General features: G+C 43.9%; 1 protein-coding gene across 1 annotated transcript; it reads left to right on the top strand.

The window, feature by feature from the left end:
• Positions 1-244: 244 nt before the first annotated feature.
• Positions 245-1917, top strand: LOC116353735 (olfactory receptor 6N1-like). The gene has a single exon (XM_031791474.1). The coding sequence runs from the start codon at positions 513-515 to the stop codon at positions 1446-1448; it is 936 nt and encodes a 311-aa protein (XP_031647334.1). The 5' UTR covers positions 245-512; the 3' UTR covers positions 1449-1917.
• Positions 1918-21664: the final 19747 nt, after the last annotated feature.

The raw sequence follows: 21664 nt of genomic DNA, 5'->3' as shown, positions 1-21664 counted from the left end.
AGGGACCTGATGAGAACATCACCGAATGTCCTTAGGACATCCTCAGTTTTCCTGGTTAAAACATAAATAGACTGAGTAAATATAATTAAATGAGTTGCTTGTCATACACTCTATATACTGTAGTTCCATCTCTATGGAGTAGTTACATGTTGACACTGAAACTACAATCCCATGTGAGCATACACTATGGTATATTTAGAGGCTACCAGGACAAGATATTGGAGCAGTCTCCTCTATCAAACAAGAAGACATTTTATGGACACAAGTTTCTTTATTTCTTTCACACCTCCGAAGTCTGATAAGGTACAGATATTATCGGGATATTTAAAAAATAAAAATTGTACGAGTTTGAGGGAGGATGAGAATATGTTTTGTTAAAACTATTGTGTTTAGTCTGAGCCGAAACAGAATCATATGATTCACTCTTGAATTCATTCACCTCCATACACACTCAAGCCTTGTAAGGACTAAGAATTGCTGCATTGACCAGAGGAAGAAAATTAACAAAAGCTATGGAGAACTCAACCCAAGTCAAGTTCTTTTATCTCTTTGGCTTACAAGAGACATTTAACAACAAATCGGTCTATTTTACCTTGTCTCTTATCACATACCTTCTCATCATCACTGTGAATTTGACTCTGATCATAACAATCATTCAGGAGAAAGGTCTCCATGAGCCCATGTATATCTTTCTGTGTAGTTTATGTATCAATGGATTGTATGGAACTGCTGGTTTCTACCCCAAGTTCTTACTGGACCTTCAGTCAGATGTTCAGGTGATATCTTATGGTGGATGTTTGACTCAAGCCTGTGTAATATACACATCTATCACGTGTGAAATTTCTACTCTAACAGTGATGTCTTACGACAGGTATGTGGCGATATGCAGACCACTACTATATCATACCATTGTGACATCTTTAACTGTTAGAAAGTTACTCCTATTTTCTTGGTGTTATCCTTTATTTATAGCACTCATAGCACTTAGTTTAACAGTCAGAATTCCTTTGTGTGGATCTCGCATTGATAAGATCTTCTGTGACAATCCGTCTATATTGAAACATGCATGTTTACCCATAACCATCAATAAGATTTGGAGCCGATGTTTAATAGTGGTTCATGTTTTACAGTTACTTTACATTGTATTTTCTTACTGTATGATTGTCAGGACTTGTGTAAAGTCGTCTAAGGGAAGGATTAAGTTCACACAGACATGTGTGCCACATTTATTAACAATTGTTATTTTCATCACAGTGACCCTGTTTGACAATTTGCAAGGGTGGAATAATGTAAATATTACACTAAATATGCGTAATGCAATGGCTGTACAATTCCTTGTTATACCACCTGTCTTTAACCCTCTCATATATGGACTTAATCTCCAGCAGATTCGAAGAGCAGTTTTTAGAAAGTGTAATACGCATAAAATCATTGATATTAGACGTTAGTTACATCTTAAACAACAGGGAGACTTACTGATATCAGAAGTCAACAAAATGAAGGTAAAATCTACCAAAACTGCTGCAAGGTTAAATGGCCCCTAATTTGTTGATGTCTATCGCCCTCTTCTGGGAAAGTGATTTACAAATATTAAAATAATAAAGTAATTGTAGCACACCTCCTGAGCATGAAAATGCTTGTCTGGGTCCCAAATGGCACCCTATTCCCTTTATGGTGCACTGCTTTTGACCAGAACCAAAGTAGTGCACTATTTAGGAAATGGGGTCCAATGGATAGCACAATATATGACTCCTTATACAGTTAAGAACTTTTTTTTAAAGAACAGCAATATGCAAAGCTACTCCTTCGATCTATATTTTCCCCACTGGGTGCTTTATTCATAATACTGTTAACAAAAATAAATTATGTCATTAATGGTTGTGGTTACAACACAGTAAATATATAGCTTTTTTTTAGGTTCTTGAGTTGTGATAATGTATATATGTGCTTATAAACAGGCGTCCACAGTGTATCTCTCAAAATAAATGTGTGTTCACAACCACTTTGGAAGGCAATTCATTGTTTAATTGGTGTAATAACACAAATATGCATGAAACTAGAAAGTAAGGATGAATGTAGGCTACACATTTGGAGTGATTATAAATGGCATTAACAAGATACAATAAATAGTGAACAGAAATATCACATTCTGAATTCCCATTGAATTTATTTGCTAGACGTAGATTTTTCTCCAGCGTATACATATTCTATATTAATTTTTGGACAATTTCAAATCATGTCATTTGACTGTCCTGTGGTGGTATTAATATACAAGTTCTTGGAGCAGTATCTCTGTGTCAAGCAAGAACACATTTCACAGGCACACGTTTCTTTATATCTTTCACACCTCAGAAATCTGAGAATATATATTATCGGGATCTTTTATTTTATTTTAAAAAATAAGAGTTTGATGGAGGATATGAATTTGTTTTGTTAAAACTATTGTGGACACATAATCAAATAATTCACACACATTCATTCACCTCCATACACACTCAAGCCATTTAAGGACTAAGAATTGCTGCATTGACCAGAGAAAGCAAATCAACAAAATCTATGGAGAACTCAACCCAAGTCAAGTTAATTCATCATTTGGTTTACAAGAGACATTTAACAACAAATCGGTCTATTTTACCTTGTCTCTTATCACATACCTTCTCATCATCACTGTGAATCTGACTCTGATCATAACAATAATTCAGGAGAAAGGTCTCCATGAGCCCATGTATATCTTTCTGTGTAGTCTATGTGTCAATGGATTGTATGGAACTGCTGGTTTCTACCCCAAGTTGTTACTGGACCTTCAGTCAGATGTTCAGGTGATATCTTATGGTGGATGTTTGACTCAAACCTATGTCATATACACATCTGTCCTGTGTGAAATGTCTACTCTAACAGTGATGTCATACGACAGGTATGTGGCAATATGCAGACCACTACTATATCATAGTGACATCTTTAACTGTTAGAAATGTACTCTTATTTTCTTGCTGTTATCCTTTATTTATAGCACTCATAGTAGTTAGTTTTACAGTCAGGCTTCCTTTGTTTATTTTTGTATATATTTTTTTAACCTTTATTTAACTAGGCAAGTCAGTTAAGAACAAATTCTTGTTTTCAATGACGGCCTAGGAACAGTGGGTTGTTCGGGGGCAGAACGACAGATTTGTACCTTGTCAGCTCTGGGAGTTGAACTTGCAACCTTTCAGTTACTAGTCCAACACACTAACCACTAGGCTACCCTGCCGATCCCTGTGTGGATCTCGCATTGATAAGATCTTCTGTGACATTCCGGCTATACTGAAACATGCATGTTTACCCATTACCATCAATCAGAATTTGAGCTTTTGTATAATAGTGGTTCATGTTTTACAGATACTTCTCGTTACATTTTCTTATTGTCAGATTGTAAGGACTTGTATAAAGTCAGCTAAGGGAAGGATTAAGTTCACACAGACATGTGTGCCACATTTATTGACAATGGTTATTTTCATCACAGTGACCCTTTGTGACACTTTGCAAGGATGGATTAGTAATGTAAATATTACTCTCAATAAGCGTAGTGTAATGGCTGTACAATTCCTTGTTATATATACCACCTGTCTTTAACCCTGTCACATGCGGACTTAATCAGATTGGAGTGGGCAGTTTTTAGAAAGTGAAATACACATAAAAGCATTGATATGAGAGGTTAGTTACATGATCTTACACAACAGGGAGACTTCCTGATTGATATCAGAAGTCAACAAAAATCAAGTTAAAACCTGGCAAAACTGTTGCAAGGTTAAATGGCCCCTCATTTGTTTAATCTATCACACTCTTCTGTGAAAATGATTTACAAATATTCCAAGAATAGAGTAATTGTAGCAAATCAAAATGTATTGCTCACATACACATATTTAGCAGATGTTATTGCTGGTGTAGAAAAATGCTTGTGTTCCTAGCTCCAACAGTGCAGTAATATCTAACAATACACACAAATCTAAAATAGTAAAATAATGGAATTAAGAAATACAGAAATATTAGGACGAGCAATGTCGGTGTCTGGAGCATAAATATGATTTATACAGTGCATTAGGAAAGTATTCAGACCCCTTCCCTTTTTCCACGTTTTGTTACGTTACAGCCAAATTCTAAAATGGATTTTTCTTTTTAAATGTCCTCAATCTACACACAATTCTCCATAATAACAAAGGATCCTTGATGAAAACCTACTCAGACTTGGGCAAAGGTTCACCTTTCAACAGGACAACGACCCTAAGCACACAGGCAAGACAACGCAGGAGTGGCTTCGGGACAAGTCTCTGAATGTCATTGAGTGACCCAGCCAGAGCCGGGACTTGAACCCGATCGAACATCTCTGGAGAGACCTGAAAGTACCTGTGCAGCGATGCTCCCCATCCAACCTGAGAAGAATGGGAGAATCTCCCCAAATACAGCTGTGCAACGCATGTAGCGTCATACCAAAGAAGACTCGAGGCTGTAATCGCTGCCAAATGTGTTTCAACAAAGTACTGAGTAAACGGTCTGAATACTTATGTGAATGTGATATTTCCGTTAATCTTTTTATGTATATTTACACTTCTGGTCAAAAGTTTTAGAACACCTACTCATTCAAGTGTTTTTACTTTATTTTTACAATAGTTTTACCATTTATTTCACCACCATATTGTATAATAATAGTGAAGACATCAAGCCTAGTGCCCTTAAATACCCTACAAACAAACCCTAATACAAAACAGGTGTACCCAATTAACCAATAACCAAAACAATAGGCCGGCTACGACGACCGCCAAGCCCCGCCCGAACAGGAAGAGGCACCCTCTTCGGCGAGGTTCGTGACAGTACCCCCCCCCCCCTGACGCGCGGCTCCCGCAGCGCGCCGACCCCGGCCTCGAGGACGACCCGGAGGACGAGGCGCGGGGCGATCCGTGTGGAGGCGGTGGAAAACCCTCAAGAGGGAAGGATCTAAAATGTCCCTCCCCGGTACCCAGCACCTCTCCTCCGGACCGTACCCCTCCAAGTCCACAAGCTCCTGCAGGCCCCTCACCCGGCGTCTCGAGTCCAGAATAGCTCGTACTGTGTATGCCGGGGACCCCTCGATGTCCAGAGGGGGTGGAGGGACCTCCGGTACCTCACTGTCTTGTAGGGGACCAGCTACCACCGGCCTGAGGAGAGACACATGAAACGAGGGGTTAATGCGATAATAAGAGGGAAGTTGCAATCTATAACAAACCTTGTTTATCCTCCTCAGGACTATAAATGGCCCCACACACTGCGGCCCCAGCTTCCGGCAGGGCAGGCGGAGGGGCAGGTTTCGGGTCGAGAGCCAGACCCTGTCCCCTGGTGCGAACACCGGGGCCTCACTGCGGTGGCGGTCAGCATCTCTCTTCTGCCGTTCACTGGCCTGCCTGAGAGAATCCTGGACTGCCCGCCAGGTCTCTCTAGAGCGCTGTATCCATTCCTCCACCGCAGGAGCCTCGGTCTGACTCTGATGCCACGGAGTCAGGACCGGCTGGTAGCCCAGTACGCATTCGAATGGCGACATATTCGTGGACGAATGCCGAAGAGAGTTCTGGGCCAATTCTGCCGAACAGGCCGTACCTCGCCCATTCTCCTGGCCGCTCCTGGCAATACGACCTCAGAAACCTACCCACTTCCTGGTTTACTCTCTCCACCTGCCCATTACTTTCGGGGTGATAACCAGAGGTAAGGCTGACCGAGGTCCCCAGACGCTCCATAAACGCCTCCCAAACCCGGGACGTGAACTGGGGACCCCGATCGGAGACTATATCCTCTGGAACCCCATAGTGCCGGAAGACGTGGGTAAATAGAGCCTCTGCAGTCTGTAGGGCCGTAGGAAGACCAGGCAATGGGAGGAGATGGCAGGACTTAGAGAACCGATCCACAACGACCAGAACGGTAGTGTTCCCCTGAGATGGGGGAAGATCAGTAAGGAAATCTACCGAGAGATGGGACCATGGCCGTTGTGGAACCGGGAGGGGCTGTAACTTCCCTCTAGGAAGGTGCCTAGGAGCCTTACTCTGGGTGCATACCGAACAGGAGGAGACATACAGCCTCACATCCCTAGCTAAGGTGGGCCACCAGTATTTCCCCCTAAGACCCCGCACTGTCCTATCAATCCCCGGATGACCCGCAGACGGTAGTGTGTGAGCCCACCGAATCAATTTATCACGGACACCAAGCGGTACGTAACTTCGACCAGTCGGACACTGTATAGGCGCAGGTTCAACCCTCAACGCCCGCTCGATGTCCGCGTCCACCTCCCATACCACTGGGGCCACCAGCCGAGAGGCTGGAAGGATGGGAGTGGGTTCGATGGACCGGTCCTCGGTGTCAGAGAGACGGGACACCGCGTCGGCCTTAGTGTTGAGGGAACCTGGTCTGTAAGAGATCGTAAATCTAAAACGTGTAAAGAACATGGCCCACCTAGCCTGACGCGGATTCAGTCTCCTCGCTTCTCGAATATACTCCAGATTACGGTGGTCAATCCAGATGAGAAAAGGGTGTTTAGCCCCCTCTAGCCAGTGTCTCCACACCTTCAGGGCCTTTACCATAGCTAGTAACTCCCGGTCCCCCACATCATAGTTCCGCTCCGCCGGACCCAGCTTCTTAGAAAAAAAAGCGCAGGGACGGAGCTTCGCTGAGACAGCACGGCTCCAACCCCAGCCTCGGACGCATCCACCTCCACTATGAATGCTAACGAAGGGTCCAGATGCGCCAACACGGGAGCTCCAGTGAACAGTACCTTCAACTGGTTGAAGTCTCCATCAGCCTTTGCTGACCACCGCAGACGCACCGGCCCCCCCTTCAGCAGTGAGGTAATGGGCGCCGCTACTTGGCCAAAACCCCGGATAAATCTCCGGTAGTAATTGGCAAACCCTAAAAACCACTGCACCTCCTTTAACGTGGTCGGAGTCGGCCAATTACGCACGGCGTTAACGCGGTCACACTCCATCATCATCCCCGAGCTGGAAATGCGATAACCCAGGAAGGAAACGGCTGGTTTGGAGAACACACATTTCTCAGCCTTGACGTATAGGTCATGCTCCAGCAGTCGCCCAAGAACCTTGCGCACCAGGGAAACATGCGCGGCACGTGTGGTAGAATAAATCAAGATGTCATTAATATAGACTACCACACCCTGCCCGTGCAAGTCCCTGAGAATCTCATCTACAAAGGATTGGAAAACGGCTGGAGCATTCTTCAACCCATACGGCATGACGAGGTACTCATAGTGGCCTGATGTGGTACTAAACGCTGTTTTCCACTCGTCTCCTCCCCGAATACGCACCAGATTATACGCGCTCCTGAGGTCCAGTTTTGTGAAGAAACACGCTCAGTGGAATGATTCCACCGCCGTAGCGGTGAGAGGTAGCGGATAACTAAAACCCACTGTGATCGAATTGAGACCTCGATAATCAATGCACGGACGCAGACCTCCCTCCTTTTTCCTCACAAAAAAGAAACTCGAGGAGACGGGTGACATGGAGGGCCGAATGTACCCCTGTCTCAGAGCTTCCGTGACATATGTCTCCATAGCCAACGTCTCCTCCTGTGACAGTGGGTACACAGGACTCCGGGGAAGTGCAGCGTTCTCCTGGAGGTTTATCACGCAATCCCACCGTCGATGGGGTGGTAATTTGGTCGCTTTCTTCTTACTAAAAGCGATAGCCAAATCGGCATATTCTGGGGGAATGCGCACGGTGGAAACCTGGTCTGGACTCTCCACCGTCGTGGCACCGATGGAAACTCCGCTACACCTCTCTGAACACTCGTCTGACCACCCCTTAAGAGCCCCCTGTTTCCAGGAAATAAAGGGATTGTGAATAGCCAGCCAGGGAACCCCCAACACCACCGGGAACCCAGGTGAATCAATAAGGTAGAAACTGATCCTCTCCCTATGATTCACCTGCGTTACCATGTCCAGCGGAATCGTGGCCTCCCTGACCAGCCCTGACCCTAACAGGACCCCTTCTGAACGCCCGCGGGCAGCTAGCAGGTTGTCCAATCGAATAGACATGTCTATTAGTTCATCCAGGGAGAGAGTTGTGTCTCTGCAAGCTAGCTCCCGGCGGACATCCTCCCGGAGACTACACCGGTAATGGTCCATCAGGGCCCTGTCATTCCACCCAGCACCAGCAGCTAGGGTCCTAAACTCCAACGCGAAGTCCTGCGCGCTCCTCATCTCCTGTCTGAGGTGGAACAGTCGCTCACCCGCCGCTTTACCCTCTGGTGGATGATCGAACACAGCTCGGAAACGGCGGGTGAACTCCAGGTAGTTGTCCCGAGCCGAGTCTGGACTGTTCCAGACCGCGTTAGCCCAGTCCAGGGCCCTGCCCGTTAAACAGGAGACGAGGAGGCTCACACTCTCCTCACCCGAGGGAGCCGGACGCACGGTAGCCAGGTAGAGCTCTAGCTGGAGCAAAAATCCCTGGCACCCAGCCGCCGCTCCATCGTACTCCCTCGGGGGGGAGAGACGCAGTGCGCCGGACCCAGAGGACGACGTAGGTGGAGTAGGTGGTGTAGGTGGTGTCGGCAGTGGGAGAGCTGAGGTAGACGTCGGTAGACCACTCCTCTCCCATCGTTCCATCCTCTCCATCATCTGGTCCATCGCCGTACCAATCCGATGGAGGACAGCTGTGTGGTGATGGACACGCTCCTCCATAGTGGGGAGAGGGGTGGTCGCTGCTCCTGTTGACTCCATTTCTTCGGTGCGGGCTTCTGTTACAATTAACTAGGAGTGGTGGGTGGAATCAGGCGCAGAGAGCAGGGTTCTGTCTTCACCGGTGCAACAAAACGATCACGCCAACACACAGGGCGCATATAAGTTGCCAGTCCAAAACAACAGGACAAAATAGACCGGAGAATAAAGACACAAAAATAAATCACACCCTCAAACACAGAGTAACAATTAACAAGCCAGCACAAATACCCAGCGGGCCTAGTGCCCGTAAATACCCTACAAACAAACCCTAATACAAAACAGGTGTACCCAATTAACCAATAACCAAAACAAACGGAAAGGGAATCGATGGCAGCTAATAGGCCGGCGACGACGACCGCCGAGCCCCGACCGAACAGGAAGAGGCACCCTCTTCAGCGAGGTTCGTGACAATCATGTAGTAAACAAAAAAGTGTTAAACAAATCAAAGAGAGATTCTTCAAAGTAGCCACCCTTTGCCTTGATGACAGCTTTGCAATCTCTTGGCATTCTCTCAACCAGTTTCATGAAGTAGTCACTTGGAATGTATTTCAATTAACAGGTGTGCCAGGATTTCTTTCCTTCTTAATGCGTTTGAGCTAATCAGTTGTGTTGTGACAAGGTAGGGGTGGTATACAGAAGATTTGGTAAAAGACCAAGTCCATGTTAGCCCAAATAAGCAAAGAGAAGCGACAGTCCATCATTTCTTTTTTTTAAACAAAAAAAACATTATATTTTTTTAACTAGGCATGTCAGTTAATAACTAATTCTTATTACCGGGGAACAATGGGTTAACTACCTTGTTCAGGGGAAGAACAACAGATTTTAGTCTTGTCAGCTTGGGGATTTGATCTAGCAATCTTTCAGTTACAGGTTACCCAACGATCTAACCACTGGCTACCTGCCGCCGCAAGATGTGAATGTCAGACAATATGGAAAGTTTCCCAGAAGCACTATCGAGCACGATGATGAAACTGGCTCTCATGAGGACCGCCACAGTAAAGGATGACCCAGAGTTACCTCTGCTGCAGAGGATACGTTCATTAGAGTTAACTGCACCTCATATTGCAGCCAAAATAAATGCTTCACAGAGTTCAAGTAACAGACATCTCAACATACACTGTTCAGAGGAGACTGCGATAATTAGGCCTTTATGCTGCAAATAAACTACTACTAAAGGACACCTAAAAGAAGAAGAGACTTGCTTGGGTCAAGAGACATGAGCAATGGACATGAGACCGGTGGAAATCTGTCCTTTGGTCCAAATTTGAGATTTTTGGTTCCAACCGTCTTTGTGAGATGCAGAATTAATGGATGATCTCCGCATGGGAGGTCCCACTGTGAAGCATGGAGGAAGAGGTGTGATGGTGTGAGGGTGCTTTGCTGGTGTCTGTGATTTATATAGAATTCAAGGCACACTTATCCAGTATGGTTACCACAGTATTCTGCAGCGATACACCATCCCATCCTGTTATCACTTAGTAGGACTATCGTTTGTTTTTCAACAGGACAATGACCCAACACACCTCCAGGCAGTGTAAGGGCTATTTGACCAAGAAGGAGAGTGATGGAGTGCTGCATCAGATAACCTGGCCTCCACAATCACTTGACCTCAACCCAATTGAGAAGGTTTTGGCTGAGTTGGACTGCAGAGAAGGGAAAGCAGCCAACAAGTGCTCAGCATATGTTGGAACTCCTTCAAGACTTTTGGTAAAAGCATTCCAGGTTAAACTGGTTAAGAGAATGCCAAGAGTGTGCAAAGCTGTCATCAAGGCAAAGGGTGGCAACTTTGAAAATCTAAAATCTAAATTATATTTTGATTTGTTTAACACTTTTCTGTTCAAATATGTATAAAATAGTGAAAATAAATAAAACCCTTGAATGAGTAGGTGCGTCCAAACTTTTGTATATCACCCTCTTCTGGTAAAGTGATTCACAAATATATCAAGAATAGATTAATTGTAGCACACTTCTTGAGCAAAAAAATGCTTGGGAACATCCCAAATTGCACCATATTCCCTATTTAGTGCACTATTTCTGACCAGAGCCAGTAGTGCACTATACTGTAAAGGGAAAAGGGTGTAGTCAATAGTGCAATTTTGTGACTCCTTATGGAGGTATTTACTTTCCAATGAAGAACAGCAATATGCAACGCTCCTCTTCAATATACGCACTACATAATCAAAAGTATGTGGACATCTGCTCGTCGAACATCTCATTCAAAATCAAGGACATTAACATGGAGTTTCTCATCTCTTTTCTGCTATAACAGCCTCCAGCCTTCTGGGAAGGCTTTCCACTAGCTGTTGGAACATTGCTGCGGGGACTTGCTTCCATTCAGCCACAAGAGCATTAGTGAGGTCGGGCACTGATGTTGGGTGATTAGGCCTGGCTCACAGTCGGCGTTCCAATTCATCACAAAGTTGTTCGATGGGGTTGAGGTCAGGGCTCTATGCAGGCCAGTCAAGTTCTTCCACACCGATCTCGACAAACAATTTTAGTATGGACATTATGTTGTGCGAGGAGCGTTGTTCTCCCGTTTGGCGCAGTGGTCTAAGACACGGCATCTCAGTGCAAGGGGTGTCACTGCAGTATCTGGTTAAAATCCAGGCTGCTTTACATCCGGCTGTGATTGGGAGTCCCATAGGGTGGTGCACAGTTGGCCCAGCATCGTCTGGGTTTGGCCGGGGTATGCCGTCATTGTAAATAATAATTTGGTCTTAACTGACTTGCCTAGTTAAATAAAATAAAAATATTTTTTTATTTAAAAACTTGTCATGCTGAATTAGGAAAGGGCCTTCCCCAAACTGTTGTCACAAAGATAGAAGCAAAGAATAATCTAGAATTTCATTGTATGCTGTAGCGTTAATATTTCCCTTCACTGGAACTAAGGGGCCTAGCCTGAACCATGAAAAACAGCCCCAGACCATTATTCCTCCTCCACCAAACTTTACAGTTGGCACTCTGCATTCGGGCAGGTAGCGTTCTCCTGGCACCCACCAACCCACATTTGTCCGTCGGACTGACAGATGGTGAAGCATGATTCATCACTCCAGAGAGTGCGTTTCCACTGCTCCAGATTCCAATGTTAGAGAGCTTAACACAACTCAATCCATTGCGCAGTGTAATGTTAAGCTTGTGTGCGGCTGCTCGGCCATGGAAACCCATTTAGTGAAGCTCCCAACTAACAGTAATTGTGCTGACGTTGCTTCCAGAGGCAGTTAGAAACTCGGTAGTGAGTGTTGCAACCGAGGACAGGCGATTTTTACTCGCTAAGGGCTGGTCTCGTTCTGTGAGCTTTAGTGACCGACCACTTTACAGCGGAGCCGTTGTTGTTCCTAGACGTTTCCACTTCACAATAACAGCACTTACAGCTGACCAGGGAAGCTCTAGCAGGGCAGAAATTTGACAAACTGACGTGTTGGAAAGGTGGCATCCTATGATGGTTCAACGTTGAAGTTACTGAGCTCTTCAGTAAGGCCATTCTACTGCCAATTTTTGTATATGGAGATTGAATGGCTGTGTGCTCAATTTTATACACCTGTCAGCAAAGGGTGTGGCTGAAATAAGCCCAATACACTAATTTGAAGGGGTGTCCACATACTTATGTATATATATTGTATTTTCCCCCACTGGGTGCTTTATTCTAAATACTCTGAAAATAAAATGATGTCAATAATGCTTTTGGTTACAGTACTGTAAAAGCATTTACATTTTAGGGGGTTATAGAGTTATAACGCATCTATGTTCTTAAGCAGGCCTCTTCCTTAGTGCATTTCTCAAAATAAATGGATCATCACAATCGCATTTGAAGGCAATTCATTATTTCATTGATGCAAAAACAAGAATATGTATGTAACAAGAAAGTATGGTTGAATGTAGCCTACACATTTTTTGTGATATAAATTACATAAAGAAGATACAGGAATACTGAACAGAAATATCTTATTCAGAATTTCAATTTAATTGAATCACCACACAAATGTTTCTCAAATTTGAAGATATATTCTCTATTCATATTCTGACAAAAGGATTGTCTATAATAACATTCTGACAATTCAAAATGTGTATTTGTACTGTCTTATAGACCGTGTATAGCTTCAGGCAGTAACAGAAACAGAAACAGAGGAACTTCCAAATATGAGGGACTAACCTCAAAATAGGCAGAGTCAAATGATTTACACTTGTGATTGGATATACCTTGCATTTTGAGTTGGATTGACATATTGACTAGCCAACCATAGATTGTAGCTTTTCTGTTCCTTCCCTCTGTGGAAGTGTTATGATTTTTCTATTAGGTTAGGAGGACAAAAAATATCCTACTATACAGATCTACATTTTGCACAAGCATTTTATTTCAGTGGCAGGGATAGCTATGTTTGTTTTGCAACAATTAGAGTAGCAAATACAGTACAAGTGCAAGAAAAAGGTTGCCAGTTCTCTGCATTGAGTTTGTTGTTAAAGTTTAACATTTTGTAGTAATTCACCTGTATTCAGCCTCCACTGGAGGATCTAACCTTGAATGGCAAGATCCTCCATCAAAGACTTCATTCTATATGTAAAATGCTCACCTGCCATGCATGGTTACCAAGTTCACCAATTTTGAAAGTGTAACTTTGTCTTGTGGGGGCAGTGTGGCTTTGAGAAAATACTTTCAACCACAAAGTTATTTGTGAATGTCAAATAGCATGTTAGTTAACAGCCAAAGAGGTTAGTGTATTGGAGGCGTGCTTTGGTGTGGGTGTTTCTTGTGCGTGTCTTTGCAAATTGGAAGCGTTTGTACATACAAAACAGTAAAACGGTTATAGTCACTAACCTGTCTAGATAACTTGAAAACTAGTCTAAACAGCTCTGCCACGGGGAATAAAATGGCCCGAGTGAGGTGTTCTCTCATTTGTGTCACCCTAACCTAATGTACAGTTGAAGTCGGAAGTTTACATACACCTTTGCCAAATACATTTGAACTCAGTTTTTCACAATTCCTGACATTTAATCCTAGTAAAAATTCCCTGTTTTAGGTCAGTTAGGATCACCTGTAACGGCTGTTGGTGGAAGAAGGTGAGGACCAAGGTGCAGCGTGGTACGTGTTCATATTGTTTAATAGGAATAGAACACTGAAAATACAAAAAAAAACAACAGTGAACGAACAAAACCGAAATAGTTCAATACAAACACTCAACAGAAAACAACTACCCACAAAACCCATGTGGGCAAGAGCCACCTAAGTATGGTTCTCAATCAGAGACAACGATAGACAGCTGTCCCTGATTGAGAACCATACCCAGCCAAAAACAAAGAAATACAAAAACATAGAAAAAGGAACATAGAATGCCCACCCTAGTCACACCCTGGCCTAACCAAAATAGAGAATAAAAGCCTCTCTATTGCCAGGGTGTGACATAACCACTTTATTTTAAGAATGTGAAATGTTAGAATAATAGTAGAGAGAATTATTTCTTTCAGCTTTTATTTCTTTCATCACATTCCCAGTGGGTCAGAAGTTTACATACACTCAATTAGTATTTGGTAGCATTGCCTAAGAATTGTTTAACTTGGGTCAAACATTTCGGGTAGCCTTCCACAAGCATCCACACAATAAGTTGGGTGAATTTTGGCACATTCCTCCTTACAGAGCTGGTGTAACTGAGTCATGTTTGTAGGCTTCCTTGCTCAAACACGCTTTTTCAGTTTTTCCCACAAATTTTCCATAGGATTGAGGTCAGGGCTTTGTGATGACCACTCCAATACCTTGACTTTGTTATCCTTAAGCCATTTTGCCACAACTTTGGAAGTATGCTTGGGGTCATTGTCCTTTTGGAAGACCCATTTGCGACCAAGCTTTAACTGATGTCTTGAGACGTTGCTTCAATATATCAATACAATTTTCCTCCCTCATGAAGCCATCTATTTTGTGAAGTGCACCAGTGCCTCCTGCAGCAAAGCACCCACACAACATGATGCTGCCAGCCCCGTGCTTCACGGTTGGGATGGTGTTTTTCGGATTGCAAGCCTCCCCCTTTTTCCTTCAAACATAACAATGGTCATTATGGCCAAACAATTCTATTTTTGTTTCATCAGAACAGAGGATATTTCTCAAAAAAGTGTGATCTTTGTCCTAATGTGCAATTGCAAACCGAAGTCTGTCTTTTTTATGGCGGTTTTGGAGCAGTGGCTTCTTCCTTTCTGAGCGGCCTTTCAGGTTATGTCGATATAGGACTCGTTTTACTTTGGATATAGATACTTTTGTACTTGTTTCCTCCAGCATCTTCACAAGGTCCTTTGCTGTTGGAGGTCTACAATGGTTTTTCTGAGGTCTTGGCTGTTTTCTTTTGATTTTCCCATGATGTCAAGCAAAGAGGCACTGAGTTTGAAGGTAGGCCTTGAAATACATCCACAGGTACACCTCCAATTGACTCAAATTATGTAAATTAGGCTATCAGAAGCTTCTAAAGCATGACATCATTTTCTGGAATTTTACAAGCTGTTTAAAGGCACAGTCAACTTAGTGTATGTACACTTCTGACCCACTGGAATTGTGATAGTGAATAAAAGTGAAATAATCTGTCTGTACAAATCAAATCAAATCAAATGTATTTATATAGCCCTTCGTACATCAGCTGATATCTCAAAGTGCTGTACAGAAACCCAGCCTAAAACCCCAAACAGCAAGCAATGCAGGTGTAGAAGCACGGTGGCTAGGAAAAACTCCCTAGAAAGGCCAAAACCTAGGAAGAAACCTAGAGAGGAACCAGGCTATGTGGGGTGGCCAGTCCTCTTCTGGCTGTGCCGGGTGGAGATTATAACAGAACATGGCCAAGATGTTCAAATGTTCATAAATAATAATAATAAGGCAGAACAGTTGAAACTGGAGCAGCAGCACAGTCAGGTGGACTGGGGACAGCAAGGAGTCATCATGTCAGGTAGTCCTGGGGCACGGTCCTAGGGCTCAGGTCCTCCGAGAGAGAGAAAGAAAGAGAGAATTAGAGAGAGCATATGTGGGGTGGCCAGTCCTCTTCTGGCTGTGCCGGGTGGAGATTATAACAGAACATGGCCAAGATGTTCAAATGTTCATAAATGACCAGCATGGTCGAATAATAAGAAGGCAGAACAGTTGAAACTGGAGCAGCAGCATGGCCAGGTGGACTGGGGACAGCAAGGAGTCATCATGTCAGGTAGTCCTGGGGCATGGTCCTAGGGCTCAGGTCCTCCGAGAGAGAGAAAGAAAGAGAGAAGGAGAGAATTAGAGAACGCACACTTAGATTCACACAGGACACCGAATAGGACAGGAGAAGTACTCCAGATATAACAAACTGACCCTAGCCCCACAATACAAACTACTGCAGCATAAATACTGGAGGCTGAGACAGGAGGGGTCAGGAGACACTGTTGCCCCATCCAGGGACACCCCCGGACAGGGCCAAACAGGAAGGATATAACCCCACCCACTTTGCCAAAGCACAGCCCCCACACCCCACTGTACACAATTGTTGGAAAAATTATTTGTGTCATGCACAAAGTAGATGTCCTCACCGACTTACCAAAACTATAGTTTGTTAAACAAGACATTTGTGGAGTGATTGAAAAATGATTTTTAATGACTCCAGCCTAAGTATATGTAAACTTCCGACTTCAACTGTTGCAGGTGTAAAAAAAACGGCTGAGTGGCGTTTCTTTCATTCTGGTCCTGACGAGAGTGAAAAAGGCTGTTGGGGGAGGTTCTCTTCTGCACTGTTCAACCAATCCAGCAAATGTGGTGGAAGAGTTAACATGGCTGGGGAAATATTCAAAGTGACCAATGACCTGTATGGAACAAAATACAAACACATTATTGTGGCTCAAAGTAAATACAAGCTAATACATTTTTCCAGGCAGCGGTGTAACGTATTTGCTGGGAGTCATGAAGCAGGTGAAAAAGGTGAGTTTAATGATAAGAATAAGGCAGATTAACAAAACAGGAGAAGCATATGGAACGTGATCAAAACCAACACTGCATTATGACTGAGGCTACTGAGGGCTAAATAAAGGTAGAGTAATCCAAATCAAATCAAAACAACAAAACAATGCAGTAAACAAAATCTATAAAAATACTTTTATTTATTTTTCTTATTTTTTTAAAGGTAACAAGTAATTAAAGAGCAGTAGTAAAATAACAATAGTGAGGCTATATAGGGGGGGTACCGGGTCAGAGTCAATGTGCAGGGGCACCGGTTAGTCGACGTAATTGAGGTAATATATACATGTAGGTAGAGTTATTAAAGTAACTATGCCTAGATAAAAACAGAGAGTAGCAGCAGTGTAAAGGGGGGGGGGGGGGTGCAATGCAAATAGTCTGGGTAGCCATTTGATTAAATGTTCAAGAGTCTTATGGCTTGGGGGTAGAAGCTGTTTAGAAGCCTCTTGGACCTAAACTTGGCGCTCCGGTAGCAGAGAGAACAGTCTATGACTAGGGTGGCTGGAGTCTTTGACAACGTTTTGGGCCTTATAGAGGTCCTGGATGGCAGGAAGCTTGGCCCCAGTGATGTACTGGGCCATACACACTAACCTCTGTAGTGCCTTGCGGTCGGAGGCAGAGCAGTTGCCATACCAAATCAAATCAAATTTGTACAAGTGCTGTACAGAAACCCAGCCTAAAATCCCAAACAGCTAGCAATGCAGGTGTTGAAGCTCGTTGGCTAGGAAAAACTCCCTAGAAAGGCCAAAACCTAGGAAGGAACCTAGAGAGGAACCAGACTATGAGGGGTGGCCAGTCCTCTTCTGGCTGTGCCGGGTGGAGATTATAACAGAACATGGCCAAGATGTTCAAATGTTTATAAATGACCAGCATGGTCAAATAATAGGTCTAGGACAGGTAGCACGTCTGGTGAACAGGTCAGGATTCCATAGCCGCAGGCAGAACAGTTGAAACTGGAGCAGCAGCACGGCCAGGTGGACTGGGGACAGCAAGGGGTCATCATGCCAGGTAGACCTGAGGCATGGTCCTAGGGCTCAGGTCCCCTGAGAGAGAGAAAGAAAGAGAGAAAGAGAGAATTAGAGAGAGCATACTTAAATTCACACAGGACACCGGATAAGACAGGAGAAGTACTCCAGATATAACAAACTGACCCTAGCCCCCCGACACATAAACTACTGCAGCATAAATACTGGAGGCTGAGACAGGAGGGGTCAGGAGACACTGTGGCCCCATTTGATGATACCCCCGGACAGGGCCAAACAGGAAGGATAAAACCCCACCCACTTTGCCAAAGCACAGCACCCACACCACTAGAGGGATATCTTCAACCACCAACTTACCATCCTGAGACAAGGCCGAGTATAGCCCACAAAGATCTCCGCCATGGCACAACCCAAGGGGGGGCGCCAACCCAGACAGGAAGATCACATCAGTGACTCAACCCACTAAAGTGATGCACCCCTCCTAGGGACGGCATGAAAGAGCACCAGTAAGCCAGTGACTCAGCCCCTGTAATAGGGTTAGAGGCAGAGAATCCTAGTGGAAAGAGGGGAACCGGCCAGGCAGAGACAGCAAGAGCGGTTCGTTGCTCCAGAGTCTTTCCGTTCACCTTCACACTCCTAGGCCAGACTACACTCAATCATATGACCCACTGAAGAGATGAGTCTTCAGTAAAGACTTAAAGGTTGAGACCGAGTTTGCGTCTCTCACATGGGTAGGCAGACCATTCCATAAAAATTGAGCTCTATAGGAGAAAGCCCTGCCTCCAGCTGTTTGCTTAGAAATTCTAGGGACAATTAGGAGGCCTGCGTCTTGTGACCGTAGCGTACGTGTAGGTACAGTGGGGCAAAAAAGTATTTAGTCAGCCACCAATTGTGCAAGTTCTCCCTCTTAAAAAGATGAGAGAGGCCTGTCATTTTCATCACAGGTACACTTCAACTATGACAGACAAAATGAGAAAAAAAATCCAGAAAATCACAGTGTAGGATTTTTAAGGAATTTATTTGCAAATTATGGTGGAAAATAAGTATTTGGTCAATAACACAAGTTTATCTCAATACTTTGTTGGCAATGACAGAGGTCAAACGTTTTCTGTAAGTCTTCACAAGGTTTTCACACACTGTTGCTGGTATTTTGGCCCATTCCTCCATGCAGATCTCCTCTAGAGCAGTGATGTTTTGGGGCTGTTGCTGGGCAACACGGACTTTCAACTCCCTCCAAAGATTTTCTATGGGGTTGAGATCTGGAGACTGGCTAGGCCACTCCAGGACCTTGAAATGCTTCTTACGAAGCCACTCCTTCGTTACCCGGGCGGTGTGTTTGGGATCATTGTCATGCTGAAAGTCCCAGCCACGTTTCATCTTCAATGCCCTTGCTGATGGAAGGAGGTTTTCACTCAAAATCTCACGATACATGGCCCCATTCATTCTTTCCTTTACACGGATCAGTCGTCCTGGTCCCTTTGCAGAAAAACAGCCCCAAAGCATGATGTTTCCACCCCCATGCTTCACAGTAGGTATGGTGTTCTTTGGATGGAACTCAGCATTCTTTGTCCTCCAAACACGACGAGTTGAGTTTTTACCAAAAAGTTATATTTTGGTTTCATCTGACCATATGACATTCTCCCAATCTTCTTCTGGATCATCCAAATGCTCTCTAGCAAACTTCAGACGGTCCTGGACATGTACTGGCTTAAGCAGGGGGACACGTCTGGCACTGCAGGATTTGAGTCCCTGGCGGCGTAGTGTGCTACTGATGGATGCAAACCCCAAAGTATGCATGAAACCTAGTTTTGTCCATCACCTTCCATCTCTCTCCAAAAACACGCCCTCCAAATGAGTTCAGTCCAGAATGATTTTCTGGATGGTGTCTGGTGTCTGGGGTAGAGTGTGGGAAAATACAGATCGTATCGAAATAATGTGGTTTCACACACTACAAAGGGTAAAGAGTGGGAGAAAAGCGGGAGTCTGGCAGACAGGGAGGGAGACAGACAGACAGGGAGGGAGACAGACAGACAGGGAGGGAGACAGACAAGTGCTTTGTTGAAACAGCAGGCCCAGGGAGGAGGAAGACAGAGTGAAGGCACACAGCAAACCTTTTTGTTAAATTTTTTACTTGTTTTCACCTACACACATACTTTCCCACACTTTTATTACCCTCGGGTGGACCCGAACACAACATATGCAATATAAATGTGTAGGGGGGTGCACAGTGTACACTCAATATAAATGTGTAGGGGGGTGCACAGTGTACACTCAATGGAAATGTGTAGGGGGGTGCACAGTGTACACTCAATATAAATGTGTAGGGGGGTGTACAGTGTACACTCAATGGAAATGTGTTATTTGACATGTTCTTCACAGAAAATGAGCCAAGGCCAATGAGTATCAGGATGAAATGTTTCTTTTTTAAAATTTTAGTAAACATTGAAAATGGGTCCCACAGACCCGAAAACCACACAAGGGTTAAGTTAATATTAAGGCTATGTGAGAGGTAATAGATTCCAGTTTTCATTTAACCCATCTGAACAGTAGGCTACAATTCCCCATCTTGTGACTGTCAAATTTGTATATCACCTCACAATCCTTACACATAACATAGCTAATACTGCTATAATCCTCTTTTACCACTTCACCAAATATTTCCCAAACATTAATTTTCTGGCCCTCACTTCTCTTTATTTTCTCTTTACTTTCTCTGCCCGTTCCCAAAAGCATTTGGTGATTGGCTGTTAGCCTATTTGGTGTACCTAATGTTTGGCCCTAAAGCTTAGGCTTACATACATGCGATATAGCCTAAAATAAGGAATGAAAAACCTCAATGTCACCTATAGATAGATATAAATTGCACAGGAATTATACATGTTTTAATGTTTTAAGGTAGGCTATTGTTTTCTATTTCCTCACTTTAAACCCGCCTGTCCCACTGATATAACCACAGCGAATGAGTCAACCCGCACATCACTAACACACACACACACACACACACACACACACACACACACACACACACACACACACACACACACACACACACACACACACACACACACACACACACACACACACACACACACACACACACACACACACACACACACATACACTCACACACACTCTATTATCAATTTAACTGATCCAGATTAAATGAAAATGAGGATGGACCTTCCAACATAACTTGGTCCAGGGTCAGCTCTTGCCTTTAGTGGGCCCTAAGCGGGATTTGGCAGCGGAGAGAAAATCTTGCAGGCTACTTATTTTTCTTATTGGCTGAGCTGGCACTGCACTGACCTAACCACCCATGGGACACTGAGAGTCACACCATGACAATTAAATTATTTGTGTCATTGGAGTTCAAGTAAACACACTGCTGTATACTGTTTGTTTTTTTGCTTTAAAAGGTATAAAAGGTCAGTGATGTGACAGTAGTTTAGTGTGGAATAGTCCACTGACACAGAACATACAGTAGATCTATGTCCACACAACGGCAGTCTGGAGAAAGATACAAGGTGATCTAGACTTAAATCCTGTTTTAAAGATATATATGTACGTATCTTTATTGATGTTTTGACTCTTCATTCAGACAGTAAGGAAATTAGAGGAGGAGACAGGCAAGTGGGAGAATCAGTGAGAAAGGTGGGCACAGGGATTGAATCCTGGTGTCTGGTGAGTTATATGTGACTTTTGCCAGGGAGAATTACCGCACCACAGCTCTGCAAGACTAGCATCCTGTTTCATTCTCACATTATAGTTGGAGTGTATGCAAGTTTAATAGTAAAGCAACAAATTGTAAGCTGAGAGTGTGTCAATTGTATTTGTTATACAAAATGTGAATATTATTGAACTTACACGATGAATGACGTTTGCCGTATGTTCTACTCAATGTCCATTACAACCACAGGTAACAATGTTTTTTCCATGGAATCCCTTTGAAGAGTAATGCTGTGGCAATGATGCAATGAATCTTGATAATCAGTGGTAATTATAAGA

This window comes from Oncorhynchus kisutch, linkage group LG15 (assembly GCF_002021735.2).
Source record: "Oncorhynchus kisutch isolate 150728-3 linkage group LG15, Okis_V2, whole genome shotgun sequence".
NCBI classification, from domain to species: domain Eukaryota; kingdom Metazoa; phylum Chordata; class Actinopteri; order Salmoniformes; family Salmonidae; genus Oncorhynchus; species Oncorhynchus kisutch.
This window is presented reverse-complemented; position numbering and strand designations above follow the sequence as displayed.